The 18,796-nt window shown below is 35.8% G+C and overlaps 1 protein-coding gene across 1 annotated transcript in view; it reads left to right on the forward strand.

Annotated features, from left to right (window-relative positions):
• The window catches only part of SRP72 (signal recognition particle 72), a 42,705-nt gene that overhangs the window by 13,385 nt on the left and 10,524 nt on the right, over positions 1-18,796 (forward strand). The window contains exons 9-17 of the mRNA XM_072620834.1: positions 5,040-5,171; positions 6,843-6,971; positions 8,116-8,188; positions 10,428-10,492; positions 13,556-13,651; positions 16,042-16,145; positions 16,340-16,417; positions 16,776-16,913; positions 18,735-18,772. Coding sequence (XP_072476935.1) covers positions 5,040-5,171; positions 6,843-6,971; positions 8,116-8,188; positions 10,428-10,492; positions 13,556-13,651; positions 16,042-16,145; positions 16,340-16,417; positions 16,776-16,913; positions 18,735-18,772 — 853 coding nt within the window. The remainder of the gene's footprint in view (positions 1-5,039; positions 5,172-6,842; positions 6,972-8,115; positions 8,189-10,427; positions 10,493-13,555; positions 13,652-16,041; positions 16,146-16,339; positions 16,418-16,775; positions 16,914-18,734; positions 18,773-18,796) is intronic.

The raw sequence follows: 18,796 nt of genomic DNA on the forward strand, positions 1-18,796 counted from the left end.
TCAAGTTCTGTGTATCTTGAACTGTCTAAACATTTAGAAAACCATTAAGTACTATACTGTGTAGGACAGATTTTTAAATACAATAGGAATTCAGAGAAGGGAGAAATCGTTGGGCTGAAGCAGTTATAAAAGGTTGCATGGAAGGAGATGAAATTTGAATTGGTATTTACATAGGTGAAGGGAAAAAAACATTTGAATGGACAGAGGTGGCAAATAACATGGTGTGATAAGAGAACTTCATATATCTCTATTGTTGCTTCTGTTTTTTTGGATGATAGTCTATGTCTAAGGAGTCTTATGTTTTCTTTCTAAAAGTTTTCTTTATGATCTCATTAAATTTACTATTCACAACTGATAGAGACATTTCAACTTGTGGTTGGAGTATATGGAGTATAGTGAAAGCCAGAGAAAGAAGTATAAATGTGGTGCAGTAGGAAATAGAGAACAGTGGAATTAAATGATGAAATTGATACTTGAGCATAATTAGTCTTGCTGATAGATAGGGATTGGAATAAAGGGAAAGATATTAGAATCAGGAAAACAAGGTAAAGAATTTGGTTTCTTACAGTTTCTTTTAGATGGAAACTTATTTGGAATTTTGGAATTTAGAAGCTGTTGGTGTAACAGAAAGAAAACAGGATCTGGAGTTGGAAGCCCTGGGCTTCATTTCTAGTTCTGCCACTTCCTGAATTTGCCGAGCAAGTTATTCCAGCTCTTTGAGACTTGATGTCCACCCCTGCAATGAGGTTGGACTAGAGGTTCTCCAAGGCTTCTTTAAAATAGTTTGTGATTCTTACACAGGGTTATGGCCATATTTTAAAGGCAAAGTTCATTTGTCAGCCATCCTTTTAACCCTATTAAAGTTAGTTATACTGACTTAGAAAGTATATTATAAATATTTATTTGGATTCATTACTAATGTGTTACTGGATCAGTTTGTTCTCAGCTAAAACAGCGCTATGTACATTCTATTCTATACATGCTATAGATTTTTAATTCATTCCTTCTCATTGCATTGTAGCTTGCATCAGTTATTCCTACCATGCTACGTCTTTTCATTATTTTCTTTTTTTTTTTTATTTATCTTTTAACATTTATTTTCACAAAGTTTTGGGTTACAAATTTTCTCCCCTTTTATCCCCTCCCCCCCCAAACCCAAGCATTCTAATTGCCCCTGTGACCAATCTGCTCTCTCTTCTATCCTCCCTCTCTGCCCTTGTCTCCGTCTTCTCTTTTGTCCTGTAGGGCCAGATAGCTTTCTTTACCCCTTAACCTGTATTTCTTATTTCCTAGTGGTAAGAACATTACAGTTGATCCTAACACTTTGAGTTTCAACTTCTTTAGCTCCCTCCCTCTCCACCCCTTCCCTTTGGAGGACAAGCAATTCAATATAGGCCAAATCTGTGTAGTTTTGCAAATGATTTCCATACTAGTTGTGTTGTATAGGACTAACTATATTTCCCTCCATCCTATCCTGTCCCCCATTACTTCTATTCTCTTATGATCCTTTCCCTCCCCATGAGTGTCGACCTCGGATTGCATTCTCCTCCCCATGCCCTACCCTCTATCCTCCCCCCCACCCTGCTTGTGCCCTTGTCCCCCACTCTCCTGTATTGTGAGATAGATTTTCCTATCAAATGAGTGTGCATTTTGTTCTTTCCTTTAGTGGAATGTGATGAGAGTAGACCTCATGATTTTCTCTCGCCTCCCCTCTTTATCCCTCCACTAATAAGTCTTTGCTTGCCTCTTTTATGAGAGATAATTTGCCCCATTCAATTTCTCCCTTTCTCCTCCCAATATTTCTCTCTCACTGCTTGATTTCATTTTTTTTTTTTAAGATATGATCCCATCCTCTTCAATTCACTCTGTGCACTCTGTCTCTATGTATGTGTGCGTGTGTGCATGTGTGTGTGTGTACTCCCACCCAGTACCCAGATACTGAAATGTTTCAAGAGTTACAAATATTGTCTTTCCATGTAGGAATGTAAACAGTTCAACTTTAGTAAGTCCCTTATGACTTCTCTTTGCTGTTCACCTTTTCATGGTTCTCTTCATTCTTGTGTTTGAAAGTCAAATTTTCTTTTCAGCTCTGGTCTTTTCATCAAGAAAACCTGAAAATCCTCCATTTCATTGAAAGACCATTTTTTCTCCTGAAGTATTATACTCAGTTTTGCTGGGTAGGTGATTCTTGGTTTTAGTCCTAGTTCCTTTGACTTCTGGAATATCCTATTCCATTCCCTTCGATCCCTTAATGTAGAGGGTGCTAGATCTTGTGTTATCCTGATTGTATTTCCACAATACTTGAATTGTTTCTTTCTAGCTGCTTGCAATATTTTCTCTTTCACCTGGGAACTCTGGAATTTGGCCACAATGTTCCTAGGAGTTTCTCTTTTTGGATCTCTTTCATGCGGTGTTCTGCGGATTCCTTGAATATTTATTTTGCCCTCTGGTTCTAGAATCTCAGGGCAGTTTTCCTTGATAATTTCATGGAAGATGATGTCTAGGCTCTTCTTTTGATCATGGTTTTCAGGTAGTCCCAGAATTTTTACATTGTCTCCCCTGAATCTCTTTTCCAGGTCAGTTGTTTTTCCAATAAGATATTTCACATTATCTTCCATTTTTCCATTCTTCTCTCTTTGTTCTGTGATATCATGCTTTCTCACAAAGTCCTTAGCCTCCATCTGTGCCATTCTAGTTTTGAAAGAACTATTTTCTTCAGTGAGCTTTTGAATCTCCTTTTCCATTTGGCTAATTCTGCTTTTGAAAGCATTCTTCTCCTCATTGGCTTTTTGAACCTCTTTTGCCAATTGAGTTAGGCTAGTTTTCAAGGTGTTAATTTCTTCAACATTTTTTTGGTTCTCCTTTAGCAGGGAGCTGATCTGCTTTTCATGCTTCTCTTTCATCCCTCTCATTTCTCTTCCCAGTTTTTCTTCCACCTCTCTAACTTGATTTTCAAAATTCTTTTTGAGCTCTTCCATGGCCTGAGCCCATTGGGTGGGCTGGGACACAGAATCCTTGATTTCTGTGTCTTTGTCTGATGGTAAGCATTGTTCTTCCTCATCAGAAAGGAAGGGAGGAAATGTCTGTTCTCCAAGAAAGTAGCCATCAATAGTTTTATTTCTTTTCCCTTTTCTGGGCATTCTCCCCAGCCAGTGACTTGACCTCTGAATTTTCTCCTCACACCCACCTCACCTCCTGGTCCTCCCAGCCAGCGTTTGGGGACTGGGATTCAAATGCTGCTTCCCGCCTTAGGGCTTTTGGCGGGGGCAGGGCTGCTATTCAGTGTGAGAATTAAGTTCAGGTGGTCAGGTCGGGGCAGGGCCGCCTCTCAGGCTCAGTTCCCTCAGGGGGTTTATGTACAGACCTTCCACAATGGATCCAGGCTCCCACCCTCTTGGGGAGCCCCTGTCTGCAGCCGCCTCTCAGCTTCTATCTCCTGGGGGGGGGCCCGAATCATGGGGGCACCCCACTCCCCTCTCGACCCACCAAAGAGACTCTCTCACCGACCCCCGTCACCTGTGGGTGGAGGGGCTTGTGCCGCCGCTGGAGATCCCGTCCCTGAAGCCTGCTCGGATCTGTACCTCTCGGAGCCGCAGGTCTGGGCTGGGCTCCGCGTTTTCATTATTTTCAAAAAAGCAATCTTTATGTAGTCACAGTCTTCCTATGCAAATACTCAACACTACTCTCAGCCCTTATAGTCATTTCAATCTGGGTATTACAAAGAGTCATTGAGTCACAGACTTGAAAAGGGACCTTAGAGGCCAGTTTGTAATAATAATCCCTGAATAAGTTTCTATGACACCTCTCTCCTCATAAATGGTCATCCAGACTTTTTTTTTTAAGATTTTTTGTGAGAAGCAATTGACCTGAAGCAGTCGATTCTAATCTTGGAGATCTGTATTTGTGGAGTTTTCCTTATTCTCAACCCTGAATTTGCCTCTTTAATGTATGATTTCTACCCATTATTCTTAGTTTTGTCCTGAGAGTCAAATAGAACAAGTCTAATTATCTTACTTTGTCCTGTCCATTTCTTACTCAGCTTTTCATTTTCTTTAAATCCTCTCTTCAGTCCCTTGTCTTTTATCTTCTTGATCCAGCTCCTTTTTCAACCTTTCATAAAAGGCGAAAGTAGAAACTGGACCAGATATTTCAGATATTCTTCAGTTATTTCTTCCCAATCTCAATCTCTGACTTTTTTCACTTATGACCTATACGACTACCTTCTTCCTCAGCTTACAGCTTTCTGTGTTCTGTACCTTTTCTAACAGAAGGAATAATGAATTTCGGTATCTTTGTTCTCTTAATTTCCCTAGTAAATTTTGTGCTTTTTCTGTTCATTTGTATTAAAAAAGCAGACCCATCCATTGACATCACTGAAATACTTGTGCAGCTGAATAAAACAACTCTCTAATTGGCCCACCTTCAACTGCTGAGCCCTTCCTTATCTGAAAATAGATTCATAATGGTCATGAGAATGGTGGTTCTTAGGGACATTGGAATCACTGGGCAAATCTGAAGTTTCTTTGTGGTACCAAAGATGGCAAAGGGGGAACTTTGTTGTTGCTCACTCTCTTCAGTCATGTAGATTCTTCATGACTCCATTTGGGGCTTTCTTGGCAAAGGTACTGGAGTGATATGCCGTGTCCTTCCCCAGCTCATTTGATAGATGAAGAAATTAGGCAAACAGGGTTAAGACTTGCCTAGGGTCACATAATTAGTAAGTGTCTGAGGTCAGAATTGGAGTCAGGTCTTTTTGACTCCAGATCCAGTGCTGTCCGCTGTGCCCCCTTGCTGCCCAATATGGGGACTAAGGACCTCTTAAAGACCAGTTCTGCTTAAGGGACTTAATAACTGCAGTTTCTCTTTAAGGGTCCTTATAGAATATATAGTGTTTGTAACCTAACTACATTTAATAAACTTCGTATAATGGTGTCTAGTTGCAGAGTCTTTCTATAACATAGACTAGAAACCTTAGGAGACTAAAGAACTAAAAGACTGAATGGCAGTTATTAATAACTTGTGAATTTTTTTTTTAATAGGACCAAAATGTCTTCGATTCCAAGAAAAAAGTGAAACTAACCAATGCAGATGGAGTAGAGCATAAGCTTTCCAAGAAACAGTTGCAGGCTATAGAGTTTAACAAAGCTTTACTTGCTATGTATACAAACCAGGTGAGTAATAGTGTCCTAATTATTGTAAAAAATAGAGAGCATACCACTTCTCTTTTCTTTTTTTGCTTGCTGAGATATGATTTAAGACTTAACTGCTCAAATCTGTTTTGTATCAGTTTATTCTTTCTATCTTTGTAAAACTACATGCCATTTTTTCTCTTCCTATTGTGACCAAAATGTCATATCTTAGGTATGATTTGCTTATTGTATTATTTCAGAATTCTTAGAATTTGTGCAGTACTTAACGAGTTTTTAGAGAGGATAATATTCATACTTGTTAATTTTGATAAATTCTCTCCATTGTTCCGTATCTAATTACCCTAAAATTTAGTGCTAATTGTATCTTAGATTCGGGAACAAGTTTTTATTTTTGTTCTATGGCTATGTAGAATTATTAATGTAAATGAGAGCAAGATCTTAACTTGACCTATTCCTAAAATTTAGATTAAATTCTAGTTTAATATCAATTTTCCTTGAGTGTAGAATTCAAGATCTGTAAAGTTTTTTCCTTTGCTGCTGATTGAAAGATTACTTAAATTGCTAAGTAATAATTATTAGACATTGAGTTAAAAATATTTAGATAGGCTAGTTTTTAAGCAAATCCTCATATAAAACATGACTATAAGCTAATGAGATTTTATTTTAAATATGCTACTTTTTATACATCCAAGTATATATTTACTTCCTTGGAAAACACCACTGTAGAAAGCCATTTTTTTTAATTAAGTAATTTATTTGTTTTCAGTTTTTTATAATCACTTTCACATATCTTTTATTTTTCCCCTTGCCTCCCCTACTTCCCCCCTTCCTCCCTGAGACAACATGCAATCTTATATAGGTTCTACACATGCATTCTTATTAAATACATTTTCATCTTAGTCATGTTGCATAAAAGAATTAAAATGAATGGGAGAAACCATAAAACAAGACATAACTCAAGGAAAAATGGTCTGGAAAGCTAGACACTTATTGAAAAAATACCTTGTTCAGATAATTTTGGGAACTTTTTTGACTTTGTATTTATACTTGTAATATTTTTGGGGGGTATTGTTTCCATTCTTTAAAGATAGATTTGATTTTATGGAACTGCTGGAAATTATGAAGAGGCAACAATCTGACGAATAAAATAGTTGTTTCCGTTGCTATTAATAATGTTTTTGGTCTATAAAGGGATGTAACTGTGAGGTGAGGTTTTTCTTTTGTGATTCATAAATTAGCTATGAAGACAGTTTCACCAAATGAGTATATACTTTTTTTATTGAACACGAATTTAAGTTACTTAACTATCTGCCATGCACTGTGCTAGGTTTTAGGGAATACAATGACACAGAGGAAACTAATTTCTTTCCTTCAAGGGACTCTCAAGGCAATATTTTAAGGAGAAAATTCATTTAGAGATTCAATTTCTTCTTGCATGTTAATGCCAGTGTTGTTACTTTATAGTCACATTTGTATTATGATCAATAAATCGTACCTTCCAAATGCAGCTTTTTCTCAAGGACAAAATGAGAATAAGACTACATTAAGTGCCGTACTTGTATAACTGTAATTTATCCAAATAAAATGATTGTCTTATTTCACTTGGTTTTATCTCTCCTTTTATCCTGTTCTTTTTGTCATTATTGTTGTAATAATGTACTTATGTGAAAAAATGAAATCTTGTCTACCTAGGCAGATCAGTGTCGTAAAATATCAACTAGCTTACAGTCCCAGAGTCCTGAGCATCTCTTGCCTGTGTTAATCCAAGCTGCCCAACTCTGCCGGGAAAAGCAACATGCAAAGGCAATAGACCTCCTTCAGGTGATTGAATTATTTATTTTAAAATGGGGTCCCTGTTCGTTGGAACCTGCTATATCATTTTCATCATGGTTTAGCAGCTCTTAAAACTTGGTAAGGAGATGATGGTAAGGGGTAATTGGTAAATCATAAACCTGATTTAGTTCATTTTTATGTATGCCATTATTAGATTGTGTTTGCCCTATGGAATTTCCTCTGCCACAAACACATCAACTGCCTTTGCATTTAGAGACTATATTAGTACCAGACTGCTTTCTTCAGAACATGTTTTCTGAACTGTCTGGCATGATCAGATGGACCACAGAAACCTATTCTTTCTTCCATTCCTGATTTATAGATTAGTCATAGCCCAGATTTATGAGGTTTTGAAGATATAGTCTGGCTTCTGCTTTTACTAATAGGGAAACTGACTCTATATTTGGTTTACTTATTTGGAATTTGGCTGAGAAGCAAGCAAAAGCAGACAACATTTACTGGAAGATCTACCTCAAATTTATCGCTTACATTGTGTGAAATACAGTGAAACATTTTCCAGGAAAGCTGATGTTTTTGAACATTATCCAGAGAGAAAGGGAAAGGGTAGAAGTTATAGTGACTTGCATTTTTAAAAAGAACTTATTCAGATCCATAATTATAATGATCATCATTCCATATTTATAAAGAGAAACTCAGTAATCACATTTACATAGTGCTTGAAGGTTTACAAAGCACTTCACATTTGATTGTCACAACCCCATGAGCGAAGTGGTAAAGTTGTTATTCTCCTTTTAGAAATGAGAAAACCGAGACTCAGAGAGGTTAAGCACTTGTCTGTGGGCACATAGTTGAGAAGTGTTGAAGGCAGGGTTTGAACCCATGTCATTCCAGGCTGGAAGCCCAGCTCTGTCTTTCTAATGTTATGCTTCTCAATTTCTACAGCACATCTTTGAGCAGAAAGATGTGTTAAATGACTGTGTGTTAGATGACTTATTCATCTTTCAAAGTAGGATTTTCCTGAACTTCTCTGGTTGAACTTGTGCCCTGAAAATTTATTCATTAAAAGCTGTTTAAAAAAATGAGGTAGTTTAGAGATCAAGAATTGACAATAGTGAATTTATTAAATAAAATATATGATGAGTCTCTATTTTTCCCCTCCAAAAATGCTTAGGAATTTTCAGAACAGCATCCAGCCAATGCAGCAGAAATTAAATTGACCATGGCACAGCTGAAAATTGCCCAAGGTACTGATATGTTTAATAATTTTGTCATGCCATTTTGTCTTTAATGAAACATGGGATGGTTTGAGTTATCTTGAAGTAACTTTTACTTCACAAGAGGTGAGAATATAGGAAGAACCATGTTGGGAGTCTAGGAATTTTATCAGTGAATTGGTGTTTTGATGAGATCTTTATATTTCCTTTTTAGAGGAATGTTGGACTGTCTTGACAATTTAAAAAGTTGCAGGCAAAAGTATGCTCATAGAATTGTATAATTGAAAATAACTTCGAAATGATTTAGATCCACTCTCTTATTTAACAGGTGAGGAAACTGAGCCTTAGAACTTGCCTGGGGCCAGCAGGACTAGTAACTTTTAAATCCCAATCTCTCACTCAGGTGTACCTTCCTCAAACTGAATCATAATTTAAGACCACATTCCTTCCCATGAGTAACAACAAAAAAGCCATTATATAAATTATCTGTGTGTATATTTTGTTCATAAATTTGAGTGATTATTTGAGTCAAGCAGTAGAATTGGCTATATCTAGGGAAGGAAGCTTGCTTTCTGAGTTTGTTAGCCCTTGTAACCCTAGGTTTATCTCTTCCTTTACCTCTGTCTCACATAGTAAATTAGTTCTCCTTGCCAAGGCAAACTTCTCTGCAGATACATACCATCCCATCTTGTCTAGCACATTGCCCCCTTTATCATCCCTATTCTTCATACGTTCTCAGTCTCTCCTGGTTTCTTGACTGCTTTCCTACAGTTTGTAAACATGAACATGTCTCCCCCATCTTTCTTCCTTTTTGTGGCTAACATCCTTGAGAAAGCCGTCTAAAATAAGCTTCTGTGCTTCTTTTCCTCATTCTCTTAACTCTTATAGTCTGGCTTCTTACCTTATCGTTCAATCAGAGTTACCAGTGATCTCTTAATTGCCAGATTCAGTGGCACTTTCTCAGTCCTCATTCTTCTTGACCTCTCTGCAGTCTTTGACATTACTGATCACCGTCTTCTTGATACTCCCTTCTCTAGGTTTGTGGAACACTAGTCTCATTCTGTCTGACCACTGTTTTTCAGCCTCCTGTGCTGGATCTTCATCCAGGTTATGCCCACTAGTAATTGTCCCACAGAGCTTTATCCTAGGTTCCTCTTCTCTTTTCCCTGTTGTATTTCACTTGGTGATCTCATCAGCTTCCGCATGATCTAGTTGTCATCTCTATGCTGATGACTCTCAGATCTTCCTATCTAGTTCTAATTTCTGTGCTGACATCCAGTCTCATCCCAAACTACCTATTTGACATCTTGGATTGGATATTCTGACATTTGTATAAACTCACTATGCCCAGAACTGAATTCATTCTCTTTCCCCCAGATCCTCTCCTCTTTTGAACTTCTATTACTGTCAAGGGCACCACTGTCTTCCCAGTCTCCCAACCTAAGTGTCATCCTCACCTCTTCGCTCCCTCAGCCCCATAGCCAGTCTGTTACCAAGGCCTGTTGATGTTTTACCTTTACTATATCTTGCATATACTGCCTTTTCTCCTCTGACATCTGGTGCAGGTCCTCATCTTCTGCTTGTACTGTTACAATGGCCTGCTGGCCAGTCTGCCTGCCTTAAGTCTTTCCCCACTCTAGTCCATCCTCCATTCAGGTGTCAAAGTCTTATTTTCCTTATTTAAGTTTTCTCTTTTGTGGGATAGACATCCTCATTTTTTAAGTTGATCCTGGTGTGGCATGATCTCCTGTCCTCTCCTCTTGGATAATTTCTAGCTTGTTAATCTTTTTAAAATATGAATTCAATGTGTTCAGACCTCATGTGGTTGAATTAGAACAGTTTTTTGGGGGAGGGGACTCCTCATTCTGGTTCTTTTTTTTGTGAATATTAGAAAGAATGGAAATAGTAGTTTATTTTTTCAGAGCAATTTTTTGCATTGCCCATCAGGTGTCACAGCCATTCTTTGTTAGAATCTAGATTGAATCAAGTCCTGGTTTTATTTACTACACCACATTGCCCATCAATTTACCCATAGAACAAGTAATCTAGTATTTGCACACTTATAAATGAAGAATTGTCTGAGGAGGGGAGGGGAGCATTATGTTTTGTAGTTTTTTGGAGTGAGACTAGAAATTAAAATTAAGTTAATGTAAATCATTGGCTTTCATTTTCTTGTGGTTAGGAAAGAGAGAAGGGAAAAGAAATGGTAAAGTAAAATTTTTGTGGTGTAATTTTTTTTATAAAATACTGTTTCTGTTTTATCCTTCAGGTAATATTACCAAAGCATGTCTAATCTTGAGAAGTATAGGAGAGTTAAAGCATAAACCAGGCATGGTGAGTTATAATTAACATATAAAGATGAGAAAAGGAAATGACATTGGGAACTGTCTCTTGTTTAGTTTGTATTGCTGAAGAATTAACCCAGAGCACTGTAATTTCAGCCCAAGGCATTTCTAATTCTTCTGTAAGAGTAGAGGCAGATCACAGACATATATTGACATATATTGGCTATAGAGCCAAATTTTTATCTGAGGTTCAGTGAAATAGTTTCTTCTCTTCTGAAAATCATTTTTAAAAATCAAATGAAGGTGGTACAAAGTTATTGGGAGATGGAGGTACAGGTTTAGGAGATTGAGGGGACTTAGACAATTAGTGAGGTCAAGTGGGGATTTAGGAATATTCTGTGATAGCTAATATATTTTCAAAATTGATTTTAAGAAGTATTTTTTATCACCCACAATTTTTGACTATATTCATTCCTTATAACAAAGTTTTGTTGTTATTTTAAAAGAGAGAAAGAAGAGGAAAATCATTCAGCAAAATCAAACTATATGAAATCTGGGGGGAGAAATTGGACATTATCTATAGTTTTCCATACTCACAGACCCCACCTTGCTCCTCTACAAAGGGATTTAGGATGAGGGATCTTACACTTTTTTCTTTGGGGACAAACTTGTTCTTTATCTTTTGTAGCATTTCATTTCAGTAGTTTTCTGGTTGTTTTTTCCATTTCTCTTCTATTTTGTATCATTTCATATAAGTGTTTCTCTTTTTTAAATAAAAGGGGATGTTTATTTACGTTTATAAACAAATTTCAAAAACAGTTCTGTATGCTAGCAGCTCTTATGCTATATGAAGATTTCTTTCATATATTAAAATTAGGAAAATTAATGCATCATTAAACTAGCAGGATTAGACAAAAATGCCAAAACATCATGAAATTAACATATTTAGACAAAATCAAAAACAACTAAGATTTTGTTGTATTTTGAATTATTTATATTTGCCTGAAGTAACAAAAGTAATTTTCATCATATAATTTGTGACCTGTGTTAAATAATGTACTAAATTTTGAACACAAAGTTAATTAGCAAGTTTTAAAGAATTTCGAAAAATGGTAATTGTTTTCAGAATCATTAAGTAGTAAATTTATTTAAGAACACAGTTAGGATAGAGGCCATAACTTTGTTATAACACCATTGCTAATGTTTTAACCAAGCATTAGTAACTGTTTGGCTATTGCTATTAGTAAATTATCTACAATGTTTAACAAGATGAATGGGAGACATGGTAGCCATGCTTCTGTATTTACCATGTGTTCACTGTTTACCCATCCCTCAAGTCAGTAGACATCTACTTTGTTTCCAGTGGTTTGCTATCATAAATGATTTTCCTTTAAATATTTTGGCATGTATAGAACCTTTCTTGTCATTGACTTCCTCAGTGTATATGTGTAGAAGTGGAATCTTTGGGTCAAAGAGTATAGACGTTTTAGTCACTTTATTTGCATAATTTGAAATTACTTTCCAAATTCACAGCTTCACCCAGTGTATTAGTGTCACTTTGAAAGGTAAAATATTAATGGATAATTGATTATAGCAGATTGAGCAAATGTTTTAAATTGTCTGCCTAGAAGCCACATAACTTCCCTGTGGGGAAAAAAATTCCTCAACACTCTCTCAATGAAGTAATGTCCAGCCTACCCATGGTCCTTCGGAGTAATGTCAAGGCTGTCTAACTACAACAAAATAAGATAGACTTAGAGCCCTGATTCTGCAATATTTGTCCTCTGTTATAAACCATTTGTCCAATTGTAATTTCTTCACAGCTGGAGGATTTTAATGATAGTTGGTTTGACTGTTTTGATTTGCTTATTACTCATGCTGATTTAAATGGAATATTCATGTTGACCTGTATTTTAAAATGTAAATGTACATCTGTGACAGTGCTGCTGTAGGCAGATCTAAGATTATTACTAGATTGTTAAAGTGTTTTGTGAATTAGAAATTCTGTTTTTGCAACTTGTGCCATGTTTTAGTCATCAAATTGTAACTTTTTCTTTGAAACAAAAGTGAAATTTTTTTTGTTGTTGAGTAACAGAAGTCGGTTTGTATTTATTTACACAGAAATATGCAGATTTATTGAAATTTCATTTGTGTAGGGATAGTAATTAAATTAATTTCCACAAAGTACCAATGGCAACTCACTCAGAAATATAATTCTAAATTTCAGTGCTGTCAAAGATTCTTTAAAATCAAAGGACTTTTCCAAATAATTTGAGAGCCTTTGGGAGCCATTTTCTCAATAGAAATTTGTCTTGAAATCTAACACTGGATTGCTTTTATGCTTTATAAGGACGGACAGCTACATTCCTTGTAGCAAGGAATGTAATTATATCAGCACACTGGAGACCTTATACTTGTAAACTGAGGAACTTGGATTCCATGAAATTAAGAACTGGAACTGACTACAGTAAACCATGAAACAGTTTGTAGTGTAGGAAGGATCCACCTCAAATCAAGATAATTTATTTCTGAGTAGATAGTTTTCATAAGTTGTGGCTAAAATAATTTATCCCCTGAGAGGTAGTCTTCTAGTGAGGCTGGTCCTTGGGTGACAGTTATTGCAGGGATTTGTGCTCAAAACTTTAAGCTTTTTGACCATGGAAGCATAACAGTGCTCACATTATCTTAATAGAGGTTGGAGGTTCACAAAACTCCTTCCCAGCAGCCTTGTGAGGTGGATGTTACCAGTATGATCCCAATTTTACAGATAAAAAAATGATACTCAGAGAGGTAGAGTGATTTGCCTATCACCACAGAGCTAGGAAATGTTGAAAATTATAACTTCCTGAGTTCCTTAGAAGAATGGAATGATAACTATTTAAACAAATAGTGTTGCTTTCTTTTCATAAAACACTTGACAGTCTTTTTTATTCCTAACAATTCTTTTGAGAATAAAGTGCTCTACTTAGCTCTAACAATACACGTAAGATAGTTACTGACAAGCCAGAATATATTGACTATCATTTCCTTAATGTTTTTGATTTTAGAAAAAAATTCTAGAAAATACATGATGTATTTTACTACATATCAAATTTAAAACTTTTGTATATAGGTGTCTGCATTAGTAACAATGTATAGTCATGAAGAGGATATAGATAGTGCCATTGAGGTCTTTACGCAAGCTATCCAGTGGTACCAAAATCACCAGGTAAGTAAATTAATTGAGAATTTTTTGACTACAATAATTATAAACTTTAAATTGCATAATTTAAATAATTAGATAATTTTGGCTAGATGGTCTTTGAGGTCCTTGCTAGCTCTAGATCTGTGAGCCTTTTTTAAAAATCTATATTTGAATTTCTTTTAAGTACAGGAAACCTCTTCCTCTCTCCCAAATACTGGCATCCCCAAATATTGGCACCATTCAAGAAGATTAGAAATAACTTTTTTATGACAATTTACTTATATACTGCCCTGTCCTGCTCTTCTCTGGATTTGAGTAGTTAATTCTCTTTGTAAAACAGGGTTGCTTCCATAAAGGCAAGTAACTCCTTATAACGATGCCTTATGCAGTCTTTGTAATGACTTTTAAAAAAAAAGTACAGCCAGGCTCTGTAGGTTGACCTTTGGGGATGTTTGCTGAAAGCATATTTAGACTTCTTGTTATCTTCACCATTCTGGTTTTTAAATCTTGAGTCCCTTGTAATAACAAAAACCCAAAACAAAATCAGATAAAGCTATGTAAATCTATTTTTTTTTCAATTATTTGGTTCATCCTTGAACCAAAAAAACCCAGCAGTCAGTTGAGAAGACTGAAAGGAGAGGCAGTGTGGCATAGTAAATAAAGAGCTGGCCTTGAAGTCAAGTAGGCCTTAGTCTGAGGCTCTCCTCTTATAGAGACACTCTGGTGGCCCTGGGCAAGTCCCATAAACTGAGCTCCTTTAGGCAGTTCTAGAGGTTTATAAACCACAGATCTCTGTTAAATGTTCTAACCAGGAGGCCCAGTAGAAAAATGTATAATCAATATAGTTACGTGGGGACACTACTAGGGTGGTGCCATGCTGTTAAGGGCTAATCAATAACAACATTGTAGAGAATTTACTATTTTTCTTTCTGGTTTCTTTGAAAATATATGATAAATGAAGGGTAAACTATTAGAGCCAGGGGAAGGCCATAGCATTTGCAGTTATGTCTCTCAAGTGTAATAAGTGCTGCGAAAGAGAAATCTTGATACTGTATTATCACTTCCAACAGTCTGGGAAGGTTATTAGGGAAAACTCTGCTTTGTCTGTATTGAATGAGTCACGACTGTCCACAGACTACTTTTCCATGTGAGTCATTGTTCATTTCATATATTATGTAGGTACTAATTCATTGTATCAAAAGATCTATTACAGTCTCCCTACTGTAGTATATCATCTTCGTGAGTTGTTATGACCAGAATACAGTCTCTGGTTGGCCAGTCTTCTAGGTATGAACCTTTTCAAGTTCAGCTATATTGGCATGAAAAGCAATCTCTTGCCATGTCTGTACTTGAAACGTTTACAAACTTTTCTCCCTAAATGAGGCATCAGGACTTTAGTGGAAGGTTCAGATAAATACATACACAGTAATAAATCCTGCAAATGAAGACCATGTTGTCCTCTAAAAAATCTTTAATAATTCTGCCAGGAATGCTCTATTTATTTTCAGTAACATAATTTAGTACCAGCTGTCCTCAATTTATAAACTCTTAAAAACATGCATCACTTAGGAATGGAGCATTTTCCTTCAGTTGGGGAAACCTGGGGCCCCTTGCCTTACCAGTGCTGGTTCCTTGTGGGGCCTTTTTTTACCCTCTTAGCCAGTAGGGTAGCACAGAGGATAGAACCTTCAGCCTGGAGTCAGGAAGCTCTGAATTCAGATCTTGCAGCAAGACACTCAACTAGTTACGTCACCCTTGACAAGTCACTTTACTTCTGTTTGTCTCAGTTTCCTCAACTGTAAATAGGGGATAATAAAAGCATCTACCTCCTAGGATTGTTGTGAGGATGAAATAAGATAATATTTGTAAAATACTTGACACAGTACTTGGCACAAGTACTTAAGTGTACTTAAGTGTGTTCCTTGCCTATTTCCAAAGGCCAGTAACAGAGAGGTAGAAGAATCTCTGCTTCAAGGTTTTAGCCCTGACACTAGAATTGGAAAGAGTTTATAATTAACAATAATAGAAGCGGTGGTTATTTTCTACAGTATTGTTGGTAATACACTTCAGTTATATGATGGCATTAATATCTGTATGTAGTGGAGGGGTTATTCTGGGAACCTAACCTTTTTGTAATAGTATTTCTAGGGGGAAATGGATCCAATTTCAAACACTGTCTTGAAAATGAATCTAATAGAACTTCCTTTTAAGTTGGATATTATTATTTTGGTTAGCTTATAGTTTGATTTTTTTCCCTCCTTTTAAATGCTCTTTAAATAACTGTCACGTTCACTAAAAGCTAAAATAAAAGAATTAATGAAGAAACAAACTTCTGTGGTCTAAATAGTTGTCACTTCAGTGACACTTGTTAAATTTATTTTGCCTAAAACTTTCCTTTTTTAATGAACCTGCAGCCAAAGTCTTCTGTTCATTTATCCTTGATAAGAGAAGCTGCCAACTTCAAACTCAAATATGGGAGGAAGAAGGACGCAATTAGTGACCTGGAACAACTATGGAAGTAAACTTTGTTGGGTGTAAGGGTGGGCATCTTAATTGCTTTGCCATCGTTTTATGTCCCATGGGCTTTTGCTGTTTTTGTTCTTTGTTTTGTTTTGTTTTCCTTCATCTGATGCATAGGCTCTTAATGAATGTTTGATGACTAGTTCATATGTTTGGAATTTTTATGTGCAACTTTTTTCATTTTTCCATTAGGCAAAATCCAAAAGATGTTCATACTTTGGCACAACTTATCTCTGCTTATTCACTGGTAGATCCTGAGAAGGCAAAAGTGTATCCTTTTTTTTTTTTCCTGGACAGATCTGAATCCACATATCTGATAAAATCCCTTACTTCCAATCAGTGTTTAAGATTGGTAGATGTTTTAGAATGCTGTATTCATTAAGCCATGCTGTTAGGTTTTGGTATGCCACTGACCCAAAGGAGGGATGCAGCCTTTCTCCCATGCCATTTTATCAAGCTATGTGGTACAGAAATATATCTGACAATTTAGCTTGCTGATGTTACTACATTCTTTAAATTTTTATTCTACCTAGGACTTAAGGCCTTTGTGTGCTAATGCTGGAAAATGACTGTCTTATAAATAGTGTATGTGCTCATTTTGTTTTCCTGAACTCTTATTCTGTCACAGTCTTAGTAAACATTTGCCCTCATCAGATAGTATGTCCCTGAAAGTAGATGTAGAAGCACTTGAAAATTCCCATGGTGCTACGTACATTCGGAAGAAGGGTGGGAAGCTTACTGGAGAGAACCCACTGAAAGAACAAGGGTAATGATTTTCATTGTTAATCCTATAAAAGAACTTTTAAAAAACACCAGCAAATAACAAAACAAAAAAATGACTATATCTTATGTAAAAATCAGGTTGGGGTAAAAAGATGATCTTTATGATATGAAAAAATGTTTTTTCTTTTTATCAGCTTGCAGGAGCTTGGGTATTGATAATCAGAATAGCTACTTATTTTGCAGCCTTTGACATACCATTAACAATATAAAAAGCATACAGTGTGAAAGTCATTTGGAAATTTTTTATTCTTTAAATTTTCCTTGGAATCTTATTTTCCTTCACAACTTAAAAAGTGCAATGATTGACATCAGGCAGCTGACATTTTTTCTTTTTCCATGTAATTTTTTTCCATTTGTGGTCAGAGGGACCACAATTTGACCAGTATAATCAAGATCTCTAAAATATCATTGGTTAAGTTCAACTCATATTTTGTTGGGGTTTTTCTAATGCTTCCTTTATCATAGTTCACTTTTTTTATTTAATATCTATTTCTTTGATTAAATTTGGAGTGAAAGTTTTTTTAATATATTTACTTTCTAGTACCTTGGTCCCCACTCCCATCTCATCATGCCAGTTTAAAAATCTGCTTTATGTATATAGGCTTTTAAGTTTTGGTGTAACTTGCAGTATGAATATTTCATTAGGCATGTGTAGGGATTGTAGCACTTGGATCTCAGCCTGATATAGTGGGAAGAATGTTGGATTTGAATTTCTGATAAGTTTTTTGCTATGGGAGTTTTCCTGGACTTCAGTTTTCTTACTTGTAAATGAGGGAGTTGAGCCAAATGATTTCTGAGATGTCTTTTTGCTCCAAATCTATGATCCTACAATATTTTGTCTTCATGCTTCATTTTGGAATGAGAGACCTAAGTCCCAGTCAAAGCAGATTGCTTCTTGCATTTTCTAGTTTCATTGCATAAGGTTTTAAGGAGATTTATTAAACTGATAAAATGAGTTTCTGGCAGAAAATAACCTTGATGTAATAGAAGTTCCTTGGTTTGGGGTTAAGAGAGCTAGCTTTTAGTTCCTTTTCTGGCAATAACTAGCTCAGTGACTTTGAGCAAGTCATTTAATTTCTCTGGTTCTGTTTCCTCATGCCAACCTTAAGCGGGGATTGGCTAGATGGTCTTTTAGGTTCATTTCAACTCTAATAATTATATTCTACCTGCTTATGCAAAAACTGTCTTTATGGATATTTAGATCTAAAGTGGTCACTCAGTTTTGTCATCTTTTTAACTGGTATTTACTAGTTTTTCAGATTGGTTTTGAAATGTTTACTTAATTTGCTTCACCACCCCACCCCCCACCCCCAAATAGGCTTCTGTAATAAAAGTGTTTAGTTTCTTTTTCTGCACTTTAGTCAGGTGGAAAATAACATGTTACATAGTAAGGAAAAGCTATGGATTTGGAATCAGAGAGCTTGGGTTCAAATTCAGATCCTGACCTTAAACATATTGCTTAACATCTCAATCTTAGTTTCTTTGCATGTAAATTAAGGTTCTATATTCAATTATGTCAAATCCTGTTGGTACTCTATTTTTGGTTTTGTCTCTAAAAATTTTAATTTTTTTAATTGTGAAATACTTTCTGATTAAAAATATTTCTCAGTGACCATTTCTTCTGTTCTCTAAAGTATAGTTCCTGTACCGTGAATGTAAATGTTGATGATTTTGTGTATTTCTTACATTCTTCACTAGATTTTAAATTTGAGGGAAGGCTCCTTAGTTTATGTTTTTCATTTTCTAAATATCTTGCAAATAATAGATGCTCCATAAATATTTGATGTTTTCATTATTTTTCTAGGCAAGGAGACATAAAGAAAAAGAAGAAAAAAAAGAAAGGTAAATTCATTTTACATATTCCAA

This window comes from Notamacropus eugenii, chromosome 6, assembly GCF_028372415.1.
Source record: "Notamacropus eugenii isolate mMacEug1 chromosome 6, mMacEug1.pri_v2, whole genome shotgun sequence".
Taxonomy (NCBI): domain Eukaryota; kingdom Metazoa; phylum Chordata; class Mammalia; order Diprotodontia; family Macropodidae; genus Notamacropus; species Notamacropus eugenii.